This window comes from Phalacrocorax carbo, chromosome Z (assembly GCF_963921805.1).
Source record: "Phalacrocorax carbo chromosome Z, bPhaCar2.1, whole genome shotgun sequence".
Taxonomy (NCBI): Eukaryota; Metazoa; Chordata; class Aves; order Suliformes; family Phalacrocoracidae; genus Phalacrocorax; species Phalacrocorax carbo.
Window position 1 is genome coordinate 14,736,171 of NC_087548.1, and position 24,926 is coordinate 14,761,096.

At 38.4% G+C, this 24,926-nt stretch overlaps 1 protein-coding gene across 3 annotated transcripts in view; it reads left to right on the forward strand.

The window, feature by feature from the left end:
• RAI14 (retinoic acid induced 14) overlaps window positions 1-23,817 on the forward strand; it is an 87,329-nt gene extending 63,512 nt beyond the window's left edge. For 2 of the 3 annotated variants that reach the window (XM_064439650.1, XM_064439651.1), the window contains exons 4-18: window positions 4,618-4,706; window positions 6,348-6,412; window positions 8,551-8,608; window positions 9,102-9,172; window positions 10,529-10,635; window positions 12,943-13,121; window positions 13,897-13,925; window positions 14,887-14,973; window positions 15,605-15,691; window positions 16,387-16,447; window positions 16,791-16,909; window positions 17,422-18,948; window positions 19,737-19,886; window positions 21,462-21,527; window positions 21,772-23,817. In XM_064439650.1, coding sequence (XP_064295720.1) covers window positions 4,618-4,706; window positions 6,348-6,412; window positions 8,551-8,608; window positions 9,102-9,172; window positions 10,529-10,635; window positions 12,943-13,121; window positions 13,897-13,925; window positions 14,887-14,973; window positions 15,605-15,691; window positions 16,387-16,447; window positions 16,791-16,909; window positions 17,422-18,948; window positions 19,737-19,886; window positions 21,462-21,527; window positions 21,772-21,849 — 2,773 coding nt within the window. In that variant the 3' untranslated portion in view covers window positions 21,850-23,817. The remainder of the gene's footprint in view (window positions 1-4,617; window positions 4,707-6,347; window positions 6,413-8,550; window positions 8,609-9,101; window positions 9,173-10,528; window positions 10,636-12,942; window positions 13,122-13,896; window positions 13,926-14,886; window positions 14,974-15,604; window positions 15,692-16,386; window positions 16,448-16,790; window positions 16,910-17,421; window positions 18,949-19,736; window positions 19,887-21,461; window positions 21,528-21,771) is intronic. The other variant, XM_064439652.1, reaches the window with a different exon arrangement.
• The last annotated feature ends 1,109 nt before the right edge of the window (window positions 23,818-24,926 follow it).

Genomic DNA, 24,926 nt, shown 5'->3' on the forward strand with positions numbered 1-24,926 from the left:
CCTTTTTTTTTTCTGTTTTGCTTTTCATAGATGAAAATTTCCTAGTTAGAAGGTTACTGTCTTAAACTAAGCCTTCATTTTTTTTCTTATTTTATCACGTTCCATTCTACTTTTGTGGCATTTTCCCTAGATATATGGACCACCCAGCTGTTTTAAGCCAGCTGTCAAAATAACATTCAGTAAGAGGATTGTGCTTGGTTTTGCAGGATGTAGCTGGGCAAATGGTTAAGCAGAGAACCTGGATATGGCAGACCTACGTCTTATTACTAACACCACTTTAGCAATCTCAATTAGCTCAATTTTTACAAGTCTAACCTCTAAATGTGAATTAATTCTGTTCTTCTACCTGTGGTGAAATGATTTGTAAAGAAATGTTTTATGTGAATGAAGTAGTAAAAATTACAGCCTTTTCTGTTTGAGTTAGACTGGCATTTAAATAATTCCTGGAAACACTCATTCTCGGCCTTTTAGCAAACACCAGCTTTATTTGAACTCTTGTGCTCTGTCAGATACTTGAAGAACTCTCCATTCCCTTGCTAGCTTGGCTTTATAACCAGAACATGGAAAAGGTCCTTTACCCTGAATGAGGGAAGGGCTTGTTTAGGATAGTTGGAAGTGCTTCTCCAGTTGACATGTCCTATCTGTAAGAAATTTGTTTAAAACAAGTTTAGGGATGTCGTACACAGCTGTCCACTGTGACCAGTCACCAAGCATTCATAAAAAGCATATCTCTATCAGTGCATTTGAAAATGTTATTTGAGTAACATTTCTGATCAGGAAATTTGAGGTCCTGACAGGGCTTTGAGGTAATCATCTTGTAGCTGTTCTCCAGTTGACCTCAAATCTGATGAAATTTTGCTGTGTGTTCACTCATACACTCAAGACCTGTTTACTCTAACTGGGCTTTGTGTGCCTCCTAAAGATCATAATTTTTTACTTTACTTTGTTAAGGTCTGAGTAGTTATGAGACCTATAAATTCACAGTAGGGAAAAGCAGTGTCAACCAACTGATCTTTATCAGCTGTTACAGAGGTGGGTCTCAAATGCTGACTTGCTTCATTTCTGGATCCAATGAGAAAACCACTTAGAAGAGTAGCTGCTCCTCTGTTTCACTGAAAGGCCTGGAGGCAATAATAAAAGACCACCCCAGCCACTCAGGAAGAATAGAAATGTCTTACAGCAATAAAAGAAATATATCTCAATTCAGGCTGGGATGTCAAGGTGTGACTGTAAGTGGTAGTAAGAGACATATCTATTGTGAAGGGAAAATGAGCTATGTTGTAATGGGATTTTAGGCTGAATGAGAATCTAACCCTCAGAGTGACCCATGCACCAAATCAAGCCTTACATGTTTGTTTCTGTTTGCCTAAGTCACTGCGCAATCAGGAAGTAGGAGGAAAAGTTGTTTGCTTTCATATCAAGGGATGTATATTCGTGAGGATGCAAGTAAAATGTACCACTTCTTAAGGCTTCCAGATGGTAAGAACTCCAGTGTTTGGAAACCTGCAGCTTTTGCGTCAAATACGTTATGAAAGTTTATGTAGGTTGTAAAGAATTACTCTGTACTGACGTGAACGTCTACAGGCTTTGTTTCAAGAGCCTTGCTCTTGAGTCTACCTTGCTACACAGGAGAACTCAGTATCTACTACTGAAGTGTTGGTGGGGGTGAGGTTGGTTTGATTTTTTTGTTTTGTTTGTTGTGGTTTTTTTTTTAAGTTAAAAAAAAAGCAGGGCTATTAACTTCAAAATTAGTTAGAATTACTCCCCAAAGAGAAGTTTTTGCCCAGCATTCTGTAAATGCTCTGACTTAAATATGACTGTAATAGCTTCATCCCAGTCTGAAGTAATTCTCCTCCCTATATTGAGCAGGGCTGATTTCCTGATAAGCCAGTTCAGTTTACTAAACTAGTAGCTAACTAACCACACCCCCACTCCTCTCTCAATTGCTTTTTGGTTATTAAGAAAAAATATCTCACTACAGGGTTATGTGAGAAATGGTAGCAGTACAAGGACGTAGGGAGGGAGGACACAGCAAGAAATTGGGGGGAGCTGCAGCAGCCCAGTGCTATTTGGCTTAGGTCACTGTACTGGGAGTTAAACCTTGTCATCCTCTCTTTTCATGGGACTCTCCACATAGCTTCTGTATTTTTGCTCTCATTAGATCTTTACATCCTCCATACATGTCCTGCCATCTTTCATGCCACCTGTATTTCTTACAGATGATGTTTCTTTCATCCCATCAATTTGGAAGAAACAAGTTTTTTAATCAGGTCTTTCTTACTTGAAAACATTTTTGGCTGCGTGAAACAAAGCATCTGCATGTGTGACGACTTGTTGAGAATTGCCATGGGAATTGTTTGCCTTGGTGGGACTGATGTGTTCGTAGTTGCATAGCCTGAAAGGGGTTAGGTTTTCTCCTCTCTTTGATACTTTCTTTGCAGTCTGATATTACCTAAATAAAACTTCTTTTGCACTTGTGTATTCGTGCTGCATTTGGCACCATCCTACACTGTCTGTCCATAAAACCTCAGTGTCCCAGATTTAGCCAAGTTATTATTATTCAGGTATTTATTATTTTTATGAATATTCTCAAGTGTAAGGCAAATGCCTGCTTCACAACATTCCTAATATTTAAATTACTTTGATTGTATTGTGTGACTCCACAAATGTGTCTGAAAGTGTCTTGGTGTTTGCTAGTATGTTGTGCTCGCTAAATCAGAGGTGTTGGAATTTGTCAGATTCCTTTTGTGGCCCTCCCCCAGCCATTTTCCCAGAGCCTGAGAAACATCTTCTTCTAAAGAAGAATGTTTACACAACTTTGCATTGGTCACCAAGCACATGGAGTTTTGATTTTGAATGACTAGAGAACAGCCACCAGTGCTTTTTCATGCTCTTGGAAGTGTTAACTCTTCCATTGGTTTATGGCAGTAGTAAGCATAAGGATGAGCACACAGGATATTTTAATATAAATATAAATTTATATATTTATAAATTTATATATTTTATATTATATTTTTATATTTATATTTTATATAAGAATGGTTCAAAGCTTAAGTAAGTGCTGCCTGTCTGCCATTTGCAATCAGCAGCAGCCAGTGTGGAAGGACGCCTTGTAGGAAGTGAGGTAGTTGCTGTTCTTGATAGAGGACACTGTGTCAGGAGCTCTCCTGTTTTGATTAATTCTCCACCCTTTGCTACATCTTGTCTGTAGGTTGTCTTCTCTGCTGAGTTTTCAGGAAGGCTACAAAGAAGTCTATGGCTTAGAGAAACACAGTAGTACTATGTGCCAGAAATATCTGTTTCATTCCTGCCTGTTATTCCCAGTTTCCCTGGTTAGCAAGCTGAACTTTCAGTGTTAGTTTTAGCATTTAAAGGAAGCAGTTGTTCAAAATGTAAACTCTTAAATAAAGTGGTTCATGTGGCCACATAATTTGTGACGTTCCCTTTAGCTTCCAGGGGAAAATCCCCTTAACACAAGGGTGCATGATATTAAAAACGAATGTCTTTAAAAGACATTAGGAAACATCCTGGCTTTTTGAGTTTGGGCAAGATGAAGGTCCCAACTTTTCAGACACAATTTAATATTAATTGGAAGTGTTTTATCTTGAATCTGTTTTTTACATTACTCCTACTGGAAAACAGCTCTGTCTGTCAAGCTGATATTAGTAAGACCTGGGGGGAAGCAGTATGTCTGCCTTTACTGTCCCCATATTTTGAGGCTTATCAATGTTGGCATGATATGCATCAGGAGGATATAAACTTCTGTTTTCAGAAATTTTTCCTTTGTTTTTACAAAATTGTCAGCAGCATGTGTATAGGATTGCATCTGTGAATCTTGAGGTACCAAGGGTGTCAAATATGTACCTTTAGCTGTAAAAGGGCTTTAATTCAGTATAACTTCTTTGAGTTTTTTCTGTAATTATACCTTGGGTAACTGATGCTGTTAAGTGTGTCCTGCCATGGTGTGGTTGGTAACCTCTGCAATTTTCCACTGTTCAAACAAGCAGGTGCTTGAGGTGAGAAGCAAAACCAAAAGTTGAAAAAATACATCTCTAGCACAGTCCCACAAATACCCAGTAGCTTTGATCCCTCCAGGTGATATTCACAAACACCAAGGGTTTTTTTCCCCCTCTACATGGAAGAAAGATGACTTCTGTAAAGGGCAGTGCAGAAGCACAACTTAATTTAGTTCAATTTAGGAGCTGAATCACCTTTTAGAGGGACTAACTTTTGTCCACGGAAAGGGGGAAATCAGCATTGCCTAGAATGACTAGAGCAAAGTCAGTCATTGTGAATGATTTCTTCATTAATTCCCTAAGCCCAGGCATTCTGTCAGGATGTATTACATTGGTAGGGATGTTAGTTTAGAAATTGGGTGAGAATAGATGCACATAAGGTGTATGGCATGAGTTAATGAGACAGCAGCTTGTGTAAAAGTATGACTACAAGAGCTTTTTGATGTGCCTTCTCACTGTCAGAGCTATTATCTTCTTGGGAGGCAGTGGAGGGATGCCAAAAGATCTAAGGACAGGGAGGGGACAACTTGCCAATACTTGGTTTGTGAATGAAAGAGAGAGGATGTCTTATTAAAAGTGACCTGTAAACGCTCTCTTCCAGTTTTCACCTGGCAGCCACAAAAGGGCATGCAGAGTGCCTCAGGATCATGGTGACACATGGTGCAGATGTGACAGCCCAAGATGGCGCAGGTATGCCCCTATGAACCTACACATGTAGCATAATGAACTCAATTTGTTTATATAGTTCTTGATGTGTGGAGTGCAGCTACAGATTTGACAACCCACACACCATGTAGGACTCAGATGCAAAATAGTTGCTTGATTTTTATTTTTAAAATCTTATTTATTTTTAAAATAAAAAAAAAAGTCTCCAGCTCCTTTTGTTAACCTCATTTGAGGCTTTTTATAAGTTAAATCATGATCTTCGGTGTTGCTTTTATGTGTATCCAAGCTATTAACCCCATTAACTGTACAGGAGTTGCAGAAAGAGATTTCCTCAGGATTATGACATAGTGAAAAGAGCTGATACAGTCCAAAACAGAGCTTAGGGCTATTAAGTATGCTGTTTCAGCCCTCAAAAGTCCTATGCCGTAATTGCTACTCCACTAGGAGAATGGTGGGAGCTGAATTTGAAACTGGCAAACCCTTCTTAATAGATTTCAGTTGACATATTTGTGGAATCGGTGCCCAGAATTTTCTCTGGCTAGCCGTGTCACCTGAATGAGCTGCCAACATTCTGTATCTCCAGTAATGTTCTGTAAATGTTGGGCTCACAGGTTCTGTTTTGGCCACCAATTGCAGCCTGAGGGAATTTCTGTCATACATGGAAATTATTTGCCTCTATAAGGTAGTGTCTGTGATACTGGAAGAAGCATTCAGATTATACATAATGATAAGAGAATACATGTACCTGATACAGACTATTTATTATTCAGAATTCATACTTCATCTTGCCTCAGGATTTATTAGTTGTTTGTATAATAGGTGGTTGTCTGCTCCCACCTGAGGATGTTGACCCAGAAGTCATTAGCCTTGTCTGTAATAGTCAGTTATTTACAGTGAGATTCTACCATCATAAGTGACTCTGTCTGTACTGAGTACTAAATACTGGCTCCTTCTTTTCTTAATTACATGGATAATTTATTCTTTTGCTGTCTTGGCCTCTTCAATTTTTCAGGTGCTCCGTAAGATGAAGCTAGAGGAGAGACTGCAGTGTCTCATCATAAATCCATAGTCAATAAATCACTGTGTTGCATAGCTAATATGAGCTCACAGATCCTAAATAAATTAGGAGAAAAGAGAGTCTATGAGATGCAAACCAAAGTAGGTCTGTGTTCTGAGTTGCCTTCTGTGTGCACTCCATGGACGATACAAAGTCGTTGTAGTTGTAGCTGGTGAATTTGGCTGGTTTTGCTCTTGGTGCTAAGTTCCTTTTTCATTGACAAATGGAATAAGTTGTGAAGACACTTGACAGACATCTGTCTGCAAGGGAGGCTGAGTAATATAGGAAAATTGTTTTTTATGAAACAAAACACAGCTGTGCAATCTTAGACTTAAGTTCTGCAAAGGTATAGTCTGACACAATGTTTGTGTCATTCCTTTATATGAAGTTAGACATGCAGATCATTCTGTTACTTGCCTGAACAACAGTCTGTCGAAAATACACTCTGCTTGACATAGGTTTTTATTTTATTTTCTCTGTTCTTAATTTTCACGTGCTGTGGCAGGAGCAAAGTGGATAATTCACAATTTTGCCTTTGTCATGGAAGAGTTTATTTCAGTGCTTTGGTGTGATTGAATACTTAATTTGCTTTGCTTTTATTCATTTAGGGCACAGTGCTTTACATCTTGCAGCAAAGAACAGCCACCCTGATTGCATTAAGAGGTTACTTCAGGTAAAGTAAAAATGAGATTATTTTTGATTTTTTAAGTTTTCCTTTTGTTCCTCTAGATTGGTTCCACTAGATATTGACACATTTCCTGCTAATAATCTGCATCACACTGCTATACTGTTGTCCTATCTCCTTGCACTCAGGAGAGGTGCTTGAGTTTAAAGATCTTTTAGGCACTGTGGATGGATGATAGAAAGCAGTGTGGTATCTTCCTAAGCGGTTCGCAAATCCAGTTTTCAATGTACAACTGATCTGACATAGTAGGGTTGGGTTTCAAGCGTGTTGTAGCTTCTGTCTAACTTCTTACGTTTTGTCTGTGTAGTTGGATGGCTTGGTAGTAGATGGCTTAAGATGTATAGGGAAAAAGGGTTTTTCACTTTTGGGGGGATTTTGATATTGTCCCACTGGAATGCTTTCTGTCTGTTTTTGATCATAGAAATCTCTGTCAAGTTTAAAGTCAAAGGGAGAAGAAACTAAAGTGGTTCAGATGCTAAATTGTGGAAATACTCAAATCTTCAGTGAAATGAGGCAAAGGACAGTGAGGTGTTAGAAAGGGAGTAGAAAGAATGGGGAAAGAAAATAAGAAAAACAAAAGATGAAGATGAAGATAAGATTCTCATGGTGTTGAGGCTGAATATTTGCGTTAGTAAGCAAGGAGAGACATTTTCCGTACCTGCTCCATTTCAGAAAGCCAGGTGAGTTTTCGTGGAGGTGATCAGAGAAATGGGACAGATTTTTAGGAGCTTGGAGTTATCAGTAAGACTGTGGCTCAGCCTACAGATTAAATAATGAATAATAACCCTGCTGGAGCACAGTGATACAGAAAGATAATGGATCCCATATCCCAACCTCCAAACTCCTCTTCCCCAGTTACCTCAGGGCTATCCAATTGTCCTGTGACTGACACCTGTCAATGTATCTCACAATATTGGGTCCAATTTCACTGATTCCTGCCTCAAGACTCCTTGCAGGCAGACTCCCCTGTTCCTGCACACCGGGAAGCAATTATCATTAGCCACTAAGGCTCCCACTTCGGGATTTCATGGCAAATATCCACTACACCTAACGCAAACCCATTTCCAGCATAAACAGTGCCATCAAGCTGTCACTGATGGTATCACATGCAGCAGCACGATCAACTCAGCAGTTAGGTGTGTGCTTAGTACCAAGTATCTGCTACCCATTCACGTACCAGCTATAACCACAGAGAGTGCTTTTATTGGTATTTTGCTAATTTTATTACAATATGCAGATTTCTAAATATGTTTGTAAGTGCAAACCCATTGGTAATATTCTCTGATAATTCATGGTGTTTGCATTGCTTTTTTTCTTCTGTGGACCAGCTTTGTGGTATAAACTGTATGTGTGAGGAACATCTAATCTTAACATGCTGGAGTTGAATTAAAACAGGCTAAATAAGTATTATATGCAGGCAGAATTTTGGTATTTTTGTTACAGAATCTCTCTGAACCTGTTTTCCTAGGAAATCATAGAAGTTGGAGTCAGGGCTGTATATGAAAGTCAAAAGCTCTAATGTTTCAGGGTGATATTTTTTATTTCTTTGCTATAAACTGAAACTAAAATCTTCTGTACCAAAACAAATCTTGATAAAGATTCATAATGTGATATTTTTGTATTTATTACTTCAAAGTCTAGATTGACCAGCAGTGGCTGGTGGCTTATAATACTACAAAATATAACTGCATTGTTGAAGCTTTTGTTTTTACAAATGAAAATGAAGCATTATTGCCTTCAACAGAAATAACTCAAGACTAACTGCCTTAGAGTGTGTTTACTTTAGCTCTTACTGTAATGTAAAATACGAAGCTTTCTGAGGCTGGGGAGAGAGTTTATTTCCTTTTTTATTTCCTGATTGTTCCAAAACTATTTTTAGGGATATCTCCCTCACCGTGAATGTTTTCTTTGGCTTCAGTATAAGCTGGTACCAAGAAAGGAGAGACAAGATTGGTAGAGAGGAGAGGTGTGACTTTCTTTAGTATTCCTTTTTTATTATATCGACTGAGCTTTTTGGAGTAGCTCACAAAACTTTTCTCAGAGATGTTAAGCACCCTGTTCTAGGTTTTATTTTCTTGTTGTTTCTCTAATTGCCTTTTTTTAATTTTTCTCTTTCAACTCTGCAGAGTAAATGTCCAGCAGATAGCACTGACAATTCTGGGAAAACAGCTTTACATTATGCAGGTAACTTCTTTGCTGAAGGCTTGTACTATCTGTTTTGTTGTCCTTGATATTCCTAGCTCTTCAGCCTGGTGGAGGTTTTTAGGTTCTAATTGCATAAATCTAGCGACTCCACCTGATGGTTTACAAAATTCAGGTATTTGTTTAGATGAATACTGTGAATACTGAATTTCAGTTAATTATAAATAACAACTTCACCTTTGCAGGTGCAGAGCCATTGGAATACTTAAGATTAGGTTGATGCTGATTTCAGTCCTTCAAAGATTATATCTTCTCATGCTAATTTGGACTATAAATATTGGTTGTATTTCTGTATACAGCTTGCTGTTCATCCTTTTAGTCTTTCCCTCCTTCCTTCTTAAAACAGAGAAATACAGGTCAATATGTTTTACTTAGACTCCACTAAGTGGAAGTGCAAAACACAAATTTTGAAAACGAGGTTTACTGGACTTTCATGCTTATCTTTTTGTTTGTTCGTTTGTTTGTTTGTTTTAAGCTGCATGTGGTTGTCTTCAGGCAGTTCAGCTTCTGTGTGAACACAAGTGTCCAATTAACGTCAAAGATTTGGTACGTAACTTCTCTGCCATGCAGAGCTTTTACCACCCTCCACCCAGTCAGTCTCAGGTGCAACAGTTCAAAGCAATACTATGCTTATCTGTCTTTCTGGATTTCTCTGGCAGGAAGTTAATTTTGCCACTTGCCATAGCAATACATACAACAGTGGCAGGATTTGTTGCTTGTTAAACTGAGACATTGGTACAAGTAGCTAGAATCAATTCTGATATATTCAACACATGATTAAAAGTCTTTCCTTTGACTCCAGTAGGTTTTGGAAAAGGCCTGTTATGTGGCCAAGTGCTGTGAATGCTCACAAAGCCCAACCAGAGTATGATAAGCCTGAGGGGAAAAATTATACTTGGTGTAGTCTGAAGGCTCAGGGACAGTATGTTTGCTATTATGAAATGTCCACAAAATGCTACAATTGCCTGCTAGAAAACCCCCAGATGATAAAGGGTGGTGACCCTACAAAAATCAGGCACGAAAGAGAAGAAAAAAGGCATAAAAACATTAAACTTGTTTCTTTGTTTTTGACTTGGATCTATGTCCTTTTCACCTGATCTTTCTGATAAAAACATCTGTCATAGAAGTTAGAACTAAAATTTAAGTGGATGCATTTTAAAGGCAAAAAAGGTTTGTTCAACCTTAAGACAAGAAGGCTGTAGGAGTATCTTAAAATGTCCTGAGCTACATCATGGTTCATTGTGGGGAAGAGGGAGCCAGACCCACCTCAGAGATGCATGACAAAATGATGACAAATGGTCAGAATTTGGACAGTGGACCTAATCAGGGAATTCCAGTTAGGTACGGGGGGGGCGGAAATCTTGCCATGAAAGCTGTCAAACACTGGAACGCAGAGACGTCATGTTATCTCTGCCTTTGGAGATGCTTAAAACTTGGCTGGACAAGTCCCTGAACAATGTACAATGACTTGGAAGTTTGCCTAGCTGTGGATTGAGAGCAGAGGGGGAAAACCCCAGATGACCTCTAAAAGTGTCTTCCAACTAAGTTATTCTGTCATTATCTGAAATGCTGTATTTTTATCTTGTATTTAGTTAAAATTACCATTTTTGTTGTGGAGCAACTTAAAGGTATTGTGTAGTTCCAAAATCATCATGTTTAGCATTAAGGAAACAGGAAAGGGGGACACAGAGAGCAAAAAACATTCCTACTCTTAATGCCTTGCATCCCCAGTGGTCAAGGAAGGAATTAAAATAAACCCAGCTACATTGATGGTACACAAGACAAATGTATCAATAGCACCTTGTTTGCTATATAGAAGGAAACCTAATGGCCTTTAATTCTCAGAGTGATATTTGTAAGTGGATGGATTATTGTTCATAGTTTCTTTAAATGCATTCCTAGGATGGGAACATACCTCTGCTGCTTGCAGTACAAAATGGTCACACGGAAGTCTGCAAATACCTTCTAGATCATGGAGCAGACATCAACACCAGGGATAAAAATGGAAGGTACAGCAGGTTAACATGTTCATTCTTTCCCAAGGTTGACTGTCAGCTGAAGCTCTTGTCTCAAGTCCTTCTCAAAATAGTTGTTGTTATGTGAAATTATGCCTTCTGTACTAGACAGCATAACCTGATTGTTCAGAAGGGTTACAGAATTCTGCCTAAACAGAAAAGTGAAACAGAAACTATGCAATGATAAAATTAGATGTGCCTGTAAGATTTTCCTTGGGCTACCAGAACAGTAAATACCATCTTTCAATAATTCCTACAAGAATCTGATTGACAGTACTTACCCACACACCACTTCTTACGTGTCCCAGTTTCAAACGCTGCTCTGTTCCTGGCATGAGTTAGCTTCTCCAACTTAAATCCTAAACCTATATACTTGGAAGTGACATCTGTGGAGGGTTCTTTTTTCTACCATAATGCAGTCACAGCAGCAAGGGAAGAATACAGTAGAGCTGTATAGTGGAGATATTGTCAACTTAAAAGGTCCATTTTGTTGCATTAATAGATATCTAGTGTGTTAGAAAACTGTTTTGTTTTTTTTTTTAAGCAACATCCTAGTAGTGAAAAAACCACACTTGTTTTTATCATACTGATGACATTCAAGAGTCTTTGAAAATCATGGACTGTTCTATAAAAGGTTGGTTAAACTGTGAAGATAAAGCAGGATGCTGAGAAGACTTGGCACTTAAAATAATCAAGATTACTGTCAGGGGTATGTGATACAATTCCCATATTGTTCTTTGGCAACACCTGGGTGGATAAGACTGGGCCCTAACTTGTTTCTTATCAGTCCAAAGTTTCTTAGTTCACTCTTGTTTTAAGTTGTCTGAAGAAAAATGCTTTGTCATCTTAGTAGGTTTGAATGGCCTCATCAGTGCTTTGAACCTGAGGTTCTGCCTGCTCTGGGACTTCTGCCTTCCCTTCACTCCCCTACTGTTTAGTTAACAATGTTAAGAGTCTCTATTTTAGTTGGATGAAGGTGTATCTGTCATAGATAGGGCAGACTTGCATTTTTGTATTTTCTTTTTTAAGTACTGTGCCTAGAGGAAGAAAATGATATAACATGGAATATACCATTTTAATTCTCGTTTCCCGTCTGGTAAAGAGAGTGACTACCCTTGCATCTCCTGTTCACAAAAGTGGTTAAGTTTTTACTGAAAAAGGAGAAGCCTTATTGGGAGAGGAAAGGGATAACCTTTGAAAATGGCATCTCCAATTTCCTATCTTGTCCAGACTAAGCAAATTATTTTGGTAATCTAAAGCCATCCCTGTAACTGGAAGTGCTATCCAAGTTACCACCCAGCACTGCTTTTTAGCATACCACTGCAACAGCCATCACTTCTCCAGGGCTCACCTGTTATGGGGAGTATATTTAATTCATTTGTGAAGTGATTGCCTTGAAACCTAGCAAATATTATCACTGTAGTAACTTTTCATTTTCATATCTGCCCTGAGGAATTGCCAGTGCAATTTGGCAAAATTTGCAAGTTTGCCAGTGACCTTGGCCACCCTGTTAGGTATGTTTTCATGTTGAAAAGAGAGAATTATACCCAAGCAGCAAAGCAATATTAGAGCATGCTTGAAAGGTGGGGTTTTCTGTGTGTTTGTGATTATTCTGTATGTCTCTTACAAGCCCTTCAAGTAATTCAGAGAAACAGATGAAAACTGTTAGGAAAACACTCCTCCTGCATGCTGCCCTTACTCTAGGACCTGGCACTGTCTAGCTGCCCTGTGTTGGAGAGGGAGTTGATTGTGGTTCGATGATGAATTCCTTTTTTTTTTTTTTTTTAAAAAAGGCTGATTGTCGCTTGGGATTTGACGTGAAACCCATCTCTGATTCTTACTGAAGAGCTTTGAGATTTATTTGGCTTTTTGGTAGAAATCTGCTTGTCTTTTCTTCTTAAAAGCAACACATGAAGGAAAGCAGCAATGAAATAGATGTTTTCATGTTGTAGCACCACTTGCAAAGCTGTAATTGGAGTGTGGCAGTGAGATTTGATAGTCTGACTATCCTGCAGCCATTTCTAGCTATTACTCTCCTCTTAGCCTCAGGAATCCATTTTTAGAAATGTTTGGAGATGTGTGCAAAGTGTGCCAGGTCTTTGCAGAAAGTCCAGCTGGGTAGTATGGGAAAGAGGAGGAGGGGTAGGCAGGTGTTTGTAAGGAGAAACAACAGTTACAGGAGGTATGTGTCAATACACATGTTGATAAAATTTTGGACTTCATTGTTCAATATCTGAAAAAAAATGAGCTGCTGCTTAAAGAGTACAGTCTTGACACTCACTCTGTGTTTGTTTTGTCCAGAACTGCTTTGATGATGGCTTGTGAAGCTGGTATCCTTAACATGGTGGAAGCCTTCCTTAGGAAAGGTGCAGATGTCAGTTTAGTAGATGTCTTTGGACACAATGCCCTGCATTACTCCAAGCTCTCAGAGAACACAGGGATCCAGAATCTCCTGTCATCAAAGTTGTCTCAGGATGTGGGTATGTAAGAGATGCCAATCTGTAGTTTGTCACTTCTTGAACTGGCTACATGTATGTTTAGCAATGAACAAATTTTCTTCATAAGGTAGCCTGAAAAATTTCAAAAGCCATCTTTAAGATGGTCGGGCTGAGGTTTCCCAAAAGCAGGAAAATGTGCTTTTTGCAATAGACTGTAATATTCAGCATGGGATAAAGCACTGAGCAGGGCCAAAAGAGCTGTTTTGGAGAAAGAAAAGGTAAGCTGCTGTAGCAGCATTGTGAAATCTTGCATACAATTTGGAACATGTATTGTATTTGGAATATGTATTGTGTATGGGTTGATGGTTGGACTTGATGATCCTAGAGGTCTTTTCCAACCTCAGTGATTCTATGATTCTATGAATAGATCCTTTTTTATTATGTGAAAAAGTGGAACACATAGCTCCTCAATAGAAGGGTTGGAGAAGGAACAAATGCAGATAGTTTTATGGTCAAACTAAGATGGATTTCTGAAGTAGGAAGCTATGTGCAAGAATGGTGCAAGACTGTAGTAGAACAAGAATTGTCACAATCCTTTTAATTTTATCTCAGTATGAAATGTAAAAAGCAGCAGAGAAAGAACATGGTTCAAATGGAATTTGGAAATGTAAGTATATTTCTCAGATTTCAGACAGGAATTCAAAAACCAGACAAAGTATTTATGGTGTGGGAAGTAAAGCTGAGAGATGGGTTAGGAATGGCAAATAACTTTTTCTCTAATAGCTGTTCTTAATTCTGCTTATTTTCTGCTTCACAGATACAAAGTCACCAACAAAAACAAAGCAGGTATTTGTCCTTTTAGTTTTGAAAATACTTTGGCTAAAAAGGCTTGTAACTCCGGAAAAAAACAGTAATTGACAAGACTAGAAGCACTAGTAAATGTCACTGTGAGATGCGTTGCCACTGACTAATCTGTAATGTGAAAGGTTTTTGTTGCTTATTTAAGGAATGTGTTTCAGGAACATAGCTTTTAGACTTCGCTTCTCTCTGTAACAGCAGCCAGCACCCTCAGTAAGAAAAGGGAGGATGTGTGTGTATGTGCACATGTGTTCCAGGAAGATGCACTTTTCTCATGTGTATTGCAGGGGTTTGGCTTTTGGACTCCTTATCCCTTTAAACTGTAGAGAAGATGATATAGAAAAGTTCTCTCTTTCTGAAACACAAAATTGAAGGTTATCCCAGTTACGTCTGACTAGAGACCCCCACCTGTGAGAATCCCAACAGAGTTAGGCAATTAAATTAGTTTCTTACATTTTTTATTTAGTATCATATCTTGGAGTGCAAGTAGGCCTTGTAGACCTGCTGGTGGCTGGAAAGTGGACGAGGGTGCAATGCATTGGTTCATTTCTTCTCTGAGTGGAGAGGTGGGTTTTTCAGGGAGTTCAGGCAGAGGTGGTGGAGAGGAAAGTTGGTAGCCATTAAGAATGGCATGACTGGACTCTGTATGAATGGACATATTTAAGATCACTAGTGCTAAACCTGTTGTCAGCTTCTGCTTTTTCACTAAATCTTGTTTGTTTTCACTGAAGCATGGATTACATGGGATCAGATTCTTATTGTCAGGCATGTTTAATACCTTTGTGTTGGTAGAGACCTCTTTACATAGAAAAAAAAGAATAAGGCACTGCATGAACTGCTAAAGTTGATATTAATGTGGGATTATTTTTTTTTTTTTAATAAAACAAATTGCTCAGACTTTACTAACCAAACTAACAAACCTACCTTTTCTGGCTGGTGAAACTTTCAGCATGATCAAGGCTCTAAATTAAGTTCAGAAAGAAGTGGAACTCCAAAAAAACGCAAAGCCCCACCTCCTCCTATCAGTCCTACTCAGGTAAAGAAAAGACCGATTTTGAGATGCTTTTAGGGGGTGAAAAGCATTTTGTACATTATGTGAATAATGTGGGCTGGATTTGCTCTATCACTGTTATTTTACATGCCTGGCTTACCATGAGTGCTTTTCCTGACATTAGGATGACACTATGAAAGCACATGTTGGTTAGGTTAACTAACCAAAATTGCTTGAAATACAGCATGGTCTAAGATAAAACTGTATAAATTTTATTGTACAATTGCTTCTTCCATATAAAGTTGAAGTTTTGCAAACTTACATAAGTAATAATTATGTATATTTTAATTATACATATGTAAGTACACATTATTATATGCATATATACATATGAAAGTAAAATACTTATATAAAGTATAGTATCAAAATGCAGTTTAACAGTTAGATTTAATGTTAAACTGGAATGTCACCTGTATAAACAGCTACACTGCATATGTAGTACTGACTCAGAAGAGCACTGAATAATTAGGTCTACTCTTTGAAACTGACCTAGAGTTGTGACTTATGTTAGTGCGGGGAAAAGTACTCTTTAATGTGTGTGTGAATATATATGGGCATTTGTTAGAGAGGTTGTACATGTATGTATACATACATATTTATATAACATCTTTTACAGCTTAGTGATTTGTCCTCTCCACACTCATCAGCTTCAACTCCCATGACTGGAAAAGGGCAAGCTTTCTTTGCTGACCAAGCATGCAAGGTATCAGTTTTCTGTTCTTAGAAGCTTAGGAAAGAAAAGTATAGTATCTGAATAATCTATTTTGCTTAATAATCTATTTTGCTGACTGCAAAGTCCCCTGTGAATTAATTAGCTGAGTTTTAGGAACAAAAAGGAGTCCAAATCTATTTCAATGTAATTTATACAGCAAGTGTGGATTACTTTAATGTTTACTGAATATCTAAATAGAATTAGTCATAAGTTAGTTAGAATTTAGGAATATGGTTATGAAAGTAAGCATTAATGCTGTAGGAGCTCATTACCCAATACCAGTGAAGTGCATGGCATTCTGCAATGCAAAAAGTAGACACCCTTTCACCAAAAGTCATCAGGGAAATGGTTGAGTGTGTTCTGTCTGATCTTCACCTTAAAGTATTGAAGATTTTTTTTAAAATACATGACAATATATTGCTATTATTTATCACAGGGGCTGCAGCCTTCCAAACTATCTATGAGGTAGTTGCCCATATTTCATTAATATTTAATGAGAATTGGGGAATGGAACTCGAATGGCTTTAGCAGACTTTGAAATACTACAATTAAATAAGACCCCAAATAAAAGAAACCCACTTTGCCAGGCTTTATCCAGCAAGATCTATACTGTCTGTACTTCTTTTTTGTGAACTCTCCTTCTTTATATCTGCTTTCTGTGAAAGCATTTTCTTTTGGTGTCTCAGCAGGAGGAATTCAGCTCCTTGCATCGAGATAATAAAGACAGACTGAGTGACAGCACAACAGGTATACAATAACACTTTATCCTTATTTTCCTATTTGGTTAGGTGTTTTAGGTGGTGTAAAATGTTGAAATCTCATCAGAAGTCCTCTGTGCTTTTGTGGTTAAAATGTGAGACACAGTAAGTATTGGGAGTAATGTTTTGTAATTTCACTAGCAGCTCCCCATCAAAACCTGCCTCTGTTGGGCAGTCGAAAAAATTTTTGGGGCAAGTGTTTCTAGGAACAGTTTGCTTGCTCACTACACTTAGTGGTCATGGGAACAAACTTTAATTTGAAAGGTTAGAGTAACTAACTAACTAGCATTTCAGCTTTTTTAAAGCTTTTGAATCTTTTTTTTTCTCCAAAGGTGCTGATAGTTTATTGGATGTGAGTTCTGAAGCTGACCAACAAGATCTACTTCTGTTGATGCAAGCAAAAATTGCTTCATTGACATTGCACAATAAGGAGCTGCAGGACAAATTACAGGTGGCATATTTTTGTGCTGTTCTAACGCTCTCTTAATCTGCTAGCAGAACAAAGAACTGCTTACCTTTTTAAAGACACGTACTGTGAAGATAATTTAACAAGCTTGTTGGTGGTAAGATCATGGAAACACTCTGCCCCAAAGGATTAAGTCAGTGTTTTGATCTTCTCTCTTTTCCCATAAGTTACTGAATAACTTTGTTTATTATGATAAACACATTCTAAAGATGTCGTTAACAGTTGTGTTAGCAGAATTTTAATTTGCATAGCTTTGATTATTAGTTTATGGAGATTAGCCCAGACTTTCAGAGGAGCTTGGCACTTACTGCCTTCTCTTGCTGTAAATGACTAAACGGAAGCAGCTAGGTTTTGAATTTTTCTAAAATTTTCTTCCATGGTGCTTTAATTGTCTTTTTCTGTAGGATGTGGCAAGATTTCCTTGCGTACTCTATTGTAAAAAATATAATCACGTACTTGTTTTTATTGTGCAGTTGTCCGCATTTCTTTTTGCACAGGAAAGAACACCTAAAGAAGTGGATTCAAGTGTAGAATCTTATCATTCAACCCAAACAGAGTTTGAGCAAACAGCAGATAGACAAAATGAGTTCTTGGCTCAGGAGCTGAAGTCTACATCAAATGCCACCCAAATTCAAGAAAAGTTGACAAGGCCCAGTGAAGTAAAAACAAAGTATCTCCAGGAAGACTTAAAGGATGTGCAGGGGAAACTAGATAATTCTGAAGCCAAAAGAAAGCACATAGAAGCTCAGGTCCAGACTAGAGTCCCAGAAACAGATAATTTAAATAGCACAAATATTTCAGAAAATGGTTCTGATCGTAACCTGAAGTTCCCAGAAACTCAAAACAGGTGTGAGGAAGCTGTGAAAGAGGTTTTGAGTGTACAAAGGCAAATGAAGCTGCGTCCTGTTTCCTCTGAAAGTGAAGAAACCAGTTCTGATCTGAGTAGGTTGAAGGTTACATGCAGAGAAGTTGAAATGCTTAAGCAAGAATTGAAGACAGCATTGGAGGAAAGTGAAAGACAAAAAGAGAAAGTGAGAGAGCTACAGAAACAGTTTGAAGAAAGAGAGCAGAATGTGGCAAGCAAATTGTCAGTGGAAGAGTGTGAGGAAATGAAGAATTCATATTGTTCAGTTATTGATAACATTAATCAAGAGAAAGCATTGTTGATTGAGAGGTATAAAGAAGGGCAAGAGGAAATCAAAAGGCTACAGGACAAGCTGAGAAATCAGGCACAGTTGGAATCTAGTGCTGAAGCTGGAGAAATGAAAGATGAGATGCACAAAACGACAGATGAGCTCAACAGACAACTTAGTGAATTGTCTCAGTTGTACAAAGAAGCACAAACAGAACTTGAAGACTACAGAAAGAGAAAAACTCTAGATGATATAGCTTTGGACTACGTTCCTAGGGATGAACATGAGAAACTGATGCAGGTAACAAATTCTTTGAAATACAAAGCAGAGAATGAGTTATCAGAAATGAAATCTCAGTACACGAAAGTACTGGATGAAGCAGAACAACTAAAGCAACTGTTAGATGCTCAGAAACAAAACTCTCTGCCAATTACTGAACACCATCAGGTGATGAATGCACTCAGAAATACTGTAAAGGAAATGGAGGAAGAAATAAATGGTCTCAAAGAACTGCTTACTAACAAGGAAAGCGAGGTAAGAAACCTACAGAAGGAATTACTGGAAGAAAAAGCTGCAATTAATGAAGCAATGGTACCCAAGGCTACATATGAAAAGCTCCAGTTATCACTAGAGGGTGAAGTTAGCATTTTGTCATCCAAACTGAAGGATGTAATCCAAGAGAAGGAAAATATGTCCTTAGATGCTATGCAACTGCGAAATGAAGTTTTGCACTTGAAAGAAGAGAAAGAAGGTATGCATACTCTGCTTGAAGCAAAGGAACGGGAGGTGACTGGTCTTCACCAAAAGTACCACCAAGCTCAAGAAGATCTTCTTGAAATGAAAAGATATTCTGAAAGCTCATCAAAACTAGAAGAGGATAAAGATAAAAAGGTTAGTGATTCACTACAGTGGAGGGGTAGTACATGAATTCAGACTGCAAAACATGTTGGATCATGCATGGGTGATCTAATAGATGATGCTGGGTCAAGTGTCACAGTGTGGAGTAACTTTTCAGTGCTTTTGCCCATCTAAAAATTCAGATATCAAAGTGAAAAAAGTTTTCAATATATTTGACTTTACAGTTGATTTCCTCCCCTGTGGAGACGCGCATGATCTTTCAATTTACCTCTTAAGTTCTGTTTAGGTTGGGTTCACACTGTTCAGGCAACTGAAGCCAAAGTAGTGGTTTTATAGCAGGAAGAGATTCCAGAGGAGACAAGGAAACAATCAGAAATGAGCAGGAATTCACTACTCTGATTTTACTGTATCATCTCAATCTTAGCATGACTTGACTGTTTCCTGTGCAACTATAATATGTCGCTAAAAATTTCTTTATAAAGCGCTATGTATTTTGCTAGCTGTGAATAGCTGGCCTGTGTTTGGTAGGTTTCCATCCTGTGCCCAGCATCAATGGTTGTAAAGCTGGTAAATGCAATCCTTGTTTGTAAATAGTGCTGTCTTTCAGAACAGGGAATGCATTTTGAATTGACTGGGCTGGGAGGCGGGATAGAAAAGCATTGTACCCCTTTGCTTACATGATGTTTCTTTTTGTCCATTGAGTTTACATCTTGGTTTTCCCTACTTCTTAAATTTAAGTGACAAATAACCCCAAGATGAGACCCACAAGAATACGGTATGTCTCTCACCTCTTCATGAAAACCTATTTTTTGCCTCCCTAGATCAATGAAATGTCCAAGGAAGTTAGCAAATTAAAAGAAGCATTGAACAGCCTTTCTCAGCTTTCCTACTCAACCAGTGCCCCCAAAAGACAAAGCCAGCAACTGGAGGCATTACAACAACAAGTGAAGCAGTTGCAAAACCAACTGACTGTAAGTGTGGTAATTTGTAAACCCACCATTATTCTCAGTTCTCTGAAAGTACATGTGCCATTCTTCACTCTGCCTTATTTAAAATGGAGCACAGTCATGAGTACAAGGAATGGAATTTTCATCCAGAAAGTCTATAATTTCTCTGTTTCTCTGAAACAGAATCTGTAATCTGAATCTGCAAGCCATGAATTGCTCATTAGAAACAGTGTAACTGGAGAAAGCTGTTTTCCTCAAGATATTTCCTGAGATCAATAGTGGAGCAAAGTTCCTGTACTTATAGTGGAATGTAGTGACCAGACCTGCTGCTGAGACCCTGATTTGTGACAGATAGGGCCAGTGTGCAGTGGATTTGTGTGTTTTCTCAAGAACATTCATCAGCTGAAGTATTTTTTGTTTTTATTAAGCTAAGATCAGTTTGATTTTCTGGATAGAATAGTCACTGTAGGCATGAAGTTTCAAATCAAGCAAATCCATCTATTTATAGGGAGCAGAGTTTATTCTCTGAAATTCTGAACTGCTTAGAGATTGTACTTGTACATGAAAGGTCCAGTCTTCTAAGCTGGGTTCAGTCACAATTGCTATTTCCAAGTGCTGTCTGTCCAAAAGAGCACTTTAATTCACTGGTGGGAGTGAAAGGAAGGTACTTGCCACCAGAGGCCTTTGTTGAGAGCTCTTGAGTAACTCTGAAGGGAGAATTTCCAGCCGGATGTGCTAACTGGCTTACCTGGTGTCTGCTTGCCCACCTTCCCTAGCAGACAGAAAGAAGGGGCAATATATATATGGACCAAAAAATTTCCCTTGCAGTGGGGAGAAATAAGTAGGCAGACAGCTAAATACTGCATTCTGTCAGGGTGGAGGCTCAGACTGTTTCTTATCCCAGTCTGCCAAGTCCGAAAGGACCCTTCATCTCTCACTGTGCAAGGACAAGCAAAGTAATGTAAGGTAATGTGTAAGGAAAATGGGCAGGATTTAAAACAGTACAGAAGCATTCTTTCCTTCTTGTAGACTAGCTTTCCTAACAGCTTCATGTTTATTTGGAAAGATGGCTTCTGGGATGTGGCAGTCTGTGATCACAAAAAATGAGGTTGGCTTTCCTTGTTTGAATGTATAGTAATTAACTGAGATTTAATGGGTTAAGACCTTTGTAAGCATAAGAACCTCCTCCTCCCTGGGAAGGCATTAGCTGACAGATGGGTCACTGACTTGAGGGAAGAGCTCAGTTGCAGTCAAGGGCTGCTTTTTCAGAATATTGTTGGCTTTCCTCAACTCCAGTTGCTGATAAGCTCAGAAGTAGCATATGTGGTCATTCCACATCTTTGCACCTCAGTGCTTCTTAAAACTGATGTCATCTCACCTGCTTTTTAGCAGGCATAGGTAGAATTACAGTGTGTCTGTGGACCACACTTAAAAGCAAATTGTTTTTGATGGCTAGTGGCACAGTACTGTCTGAGCTGGTTTTCCATGTGTGCATGAGACTGTGGTTTGTAACTCCCCACAGCCCTCTGAATCTAGTTGGGAAGTTCTGAATTCCACAGTTCTGAATGCTCTGTGACTCTCTGCTTAACTATTTTCTAGGAAACAAAGAAACAACATCAGGAAATTGTCTCAGTTTACAGGATGCACCTTCTCTATGCTGTGCAGGTATGGTTGCATTTTGTCAGTGTTACACAGTGTTGGTATTTTTTTGAAAGGTATTTCTTCTGCAGACCTGGTAATAACTTTGCATGTTTTATCTAAGACATCCTACCCAAAAGGTATGACTGTTTAAGCTTCCTTTTGGAAAACTGATCTGATTATTGTACCTCAGAAATAGTTTGTAAATCTTCTTAAAGAGTAGAGATATGCTTGAATTCAATCATCTTTTCTTCTGTCTCCCCTTCTCTAGGGTCAAATGGATGAAGATGTCCAGAAAGTACTTAAACAAATTTTATCAATGTGTAAAAGCCAATCACAGAAAAAGTAAACAAAGAAGCCAAGGAAAGCTCCCCATTTTTTATTAATCCTGTTGTTGGTGTTTATCTAGATTTGCCTTAATATAAGATTTAAAATTGGCAATTTGCTGCTTTTGTGTTATTGTGCTGTTTGTGAGGTGGATTTGTTTGTCTGTCTCTACCACTTCCCATGTGCATTTACATATGCAGTAACTAAACACATGCCTGCTTTTCATATCCGAAACACCAAGTATGTTCTTCAGACCTTTTACTTAGGCCACTCCATGTCATGTTTACCCTGAAAGTACTTTCTAGCTTTCTCCAGTAGAGGGAGGCTAATATAGAGGAAAGCACTCATGTTTCCTGGGTAAAGGTGAAATTCTCCATAAGGTTTTCTGTACAGTTTATAAGCTGCATCTTATTAATGGGGATTAATTTAGTTGCTTGATGTTGTAGCACTCGGGTTCCTGACATTTTGCCATATGCAGTCCTTGGCAGGGCAGGGGTGAGCCTTGCAGCAGTGAGTAGAAGCAGGTGTTTATGGTAAGCCAGAACATCAAAACAGCTACATTTCTCAGTATAATATTATTTAAGATTAACACACCGTGAGGTAGCTGTCCCAACCCATCCAATGCACTGAGTACACAAACGTCATACCATGCTTCATAGTTTCCTTGAACTGCCTGGTAGTGGAGTGAAACTATTTCAAGAGGTAAAATCATTAGTTTATTGAAGTTCTGTACAAAGCAGTACAGAAACATCTGTGTAAACAACCCTTTAGGATATGTTTAGCTATCTATGCAAGTGTCAGCCCTGAAGCTCAGGAACAAAACCAGAACATATACTTTAGACAGGGGATTCTAGTGAACGCAGGATGTTTACAGTGAATGTCAATGCCTCATACTTCCTAACCTCACTTTTGTAAAGATCTTCTCGTCAGTATATTTTTATTGGCCCTCTAATGAATTTTTTTGTAACTAAACCATTTTTTCTACATAATGTTTGCATTAAGCTTATTAACAAATATTTTTAGGTAATCGTGTTTTAGAGAGTTTTTTTTTATATACCCCCAAGTATTCAGTAATAGTGAAGCACAGTGACGTGTTTTCAGTTTGTAAAAGATCTGTATGGAATAATAGACCTGTGTGTCGGTTGGTCCAGAGCAGTGAAGTGTAACGTGCAACTCAGCCTGCTGTTTCAAAAAATGTAGAAATGATAGGTAGAGGACAGCAAAAGGTGTCAAAAATTTCTACATGTTGTTTCTGGAGGCCAGGGGCATCAGTACAGCCTTCTTCAGCACTTTTAAATTTGAAGTCAAGTAAAAATGCCTGGTATGGTATAGTATGAAACTATGGAAAAACGTTTTTAAGCACACACTGCACTTGAGGGTAGACCCATTCTAACTAGCTTGCAGCTTCACTATGGTATTTGCTTTATTCCTGTTAGCGGATGTGTCTCTAATAGAGAAATCTTCCAGAGCTATATAATCTATTAAGTTTATATAGAGTCATAATATGACAAGAGTCAGCAGTCCCTTAGGCTGACTGGACTCATAGTGCACTTATATCTGGTAATTCCTAACCCTGGAAAAATTAAAATGGATTTTAAAAGGAAAAAGAAAAATCACACCTTTGCATCAGTTAGACCTTGGTGTTAACTTTTCTTGGGTGGTTTAACTAATGCCTGCTAATTTTGAACAGTATTTTCTAGTTAGGTGGTTTTGAAAATGCTCCAAAGAAATGTGAAAAGAATTTTGCTGCAGCACTTCAGAATGACCAACAAGATTTTAAGCATGCTAATGTTGCAAACTATAAAACTTGATGAACCATTTTGTAGGTTGCCTGATGGATTTAGTCTTCTACTTTGTTTTGGTTTGTATATTTATTACAATTATCTTTGTGGGATATTGAAAATTATATACTACAGCATAGCAAGTTTCTTTATATGTAATTTACAAGAAGTTTCCTTATGCAGCAAATAAACTATTTCTGATTTTTTCACCTTTGTTCTTTTTGTGCATTCATTTACTTTTTGTATTGTGGGAAGCCTCACTACACTGTTTTAACATAGTGCAAATCTGTTCTGTATCTCATATTTAGAGAGCTGTCAGATGTACTGGGTTTTGCTCCCTGAAATTGCAACTTGCTTATTAACTTTCTTGATCTGTCAGGTAGAATAGAATCTACCCCAAGCCCTGTGCAGTTTGGCAGATTACACACCTTCTATCCAGTTGCGAACTTTGGAGCCGTTTCTCACATGGTCATCGGGCTAGAGGGAAATCAGTTATCCCATTCGCCACTGGATGCATTCCAATTAAGTTTAAAACTCCCTTTTCAGCAGTAGCACAGATTGGTGAGGTCCCACGATTTCTCAGAACTGTGGTTCTCTATCAGTTAGCACTTCACGCACAGAACTACAGTGAGAGTATATATATATGCATGTGCATATGGATACATGGGTATGTATACTTCTCTTTAAAATTAGCAATAGTTACACAGTCAGCCCCGTTGCCATTTATCATCTCTCCTTGTCCTGAGTTTTATTTGAGAAACTAGTTTTTCAGTAACTTATTTGCTAATAGTATCTTCCTGTCTGGGGGCGGAACACCCAAGCAGCAGGAACTGTACCTTGTTCAGTTACATCCCAGGGGTCACGTAGCTCCTCAACCTCTTGTAGAAAATTTCTGTAGGCTCTTCAGTACTGGGTTTCCTTTGAAGAAGGCTGCTGATGAAATGGTCTGTTCATGGTGAGATCACCTGGGAGGGCAGATCACACCTGCTTTGATGGCTTTTGCGCCACCACAAGCAATGGGCCTGCTGCCTAGTGTAACCCATCTGAATTGCCGTTGGTTTTACCATTTGGCAAGATGCCAGCTCTGTTGCATAACAGATTTTTTTTCTTTTTTTATTAGGGGCAGATCTGTGGCAATCTTCCATTTCACCTTCAAAGTTAGTTGCTGCCACATTCAAGTAGAAGTGCTTCCTGTGCATCACTGGTCTGGTGGTTCTTTATTTCTGGTCTCCTGCGTGGACAGTCATGACAGCATGGCTGTGCTCCTGGGCAATGTTTTTATAGCTGATTCCTTCACACACACACTAAGTGCATGAGT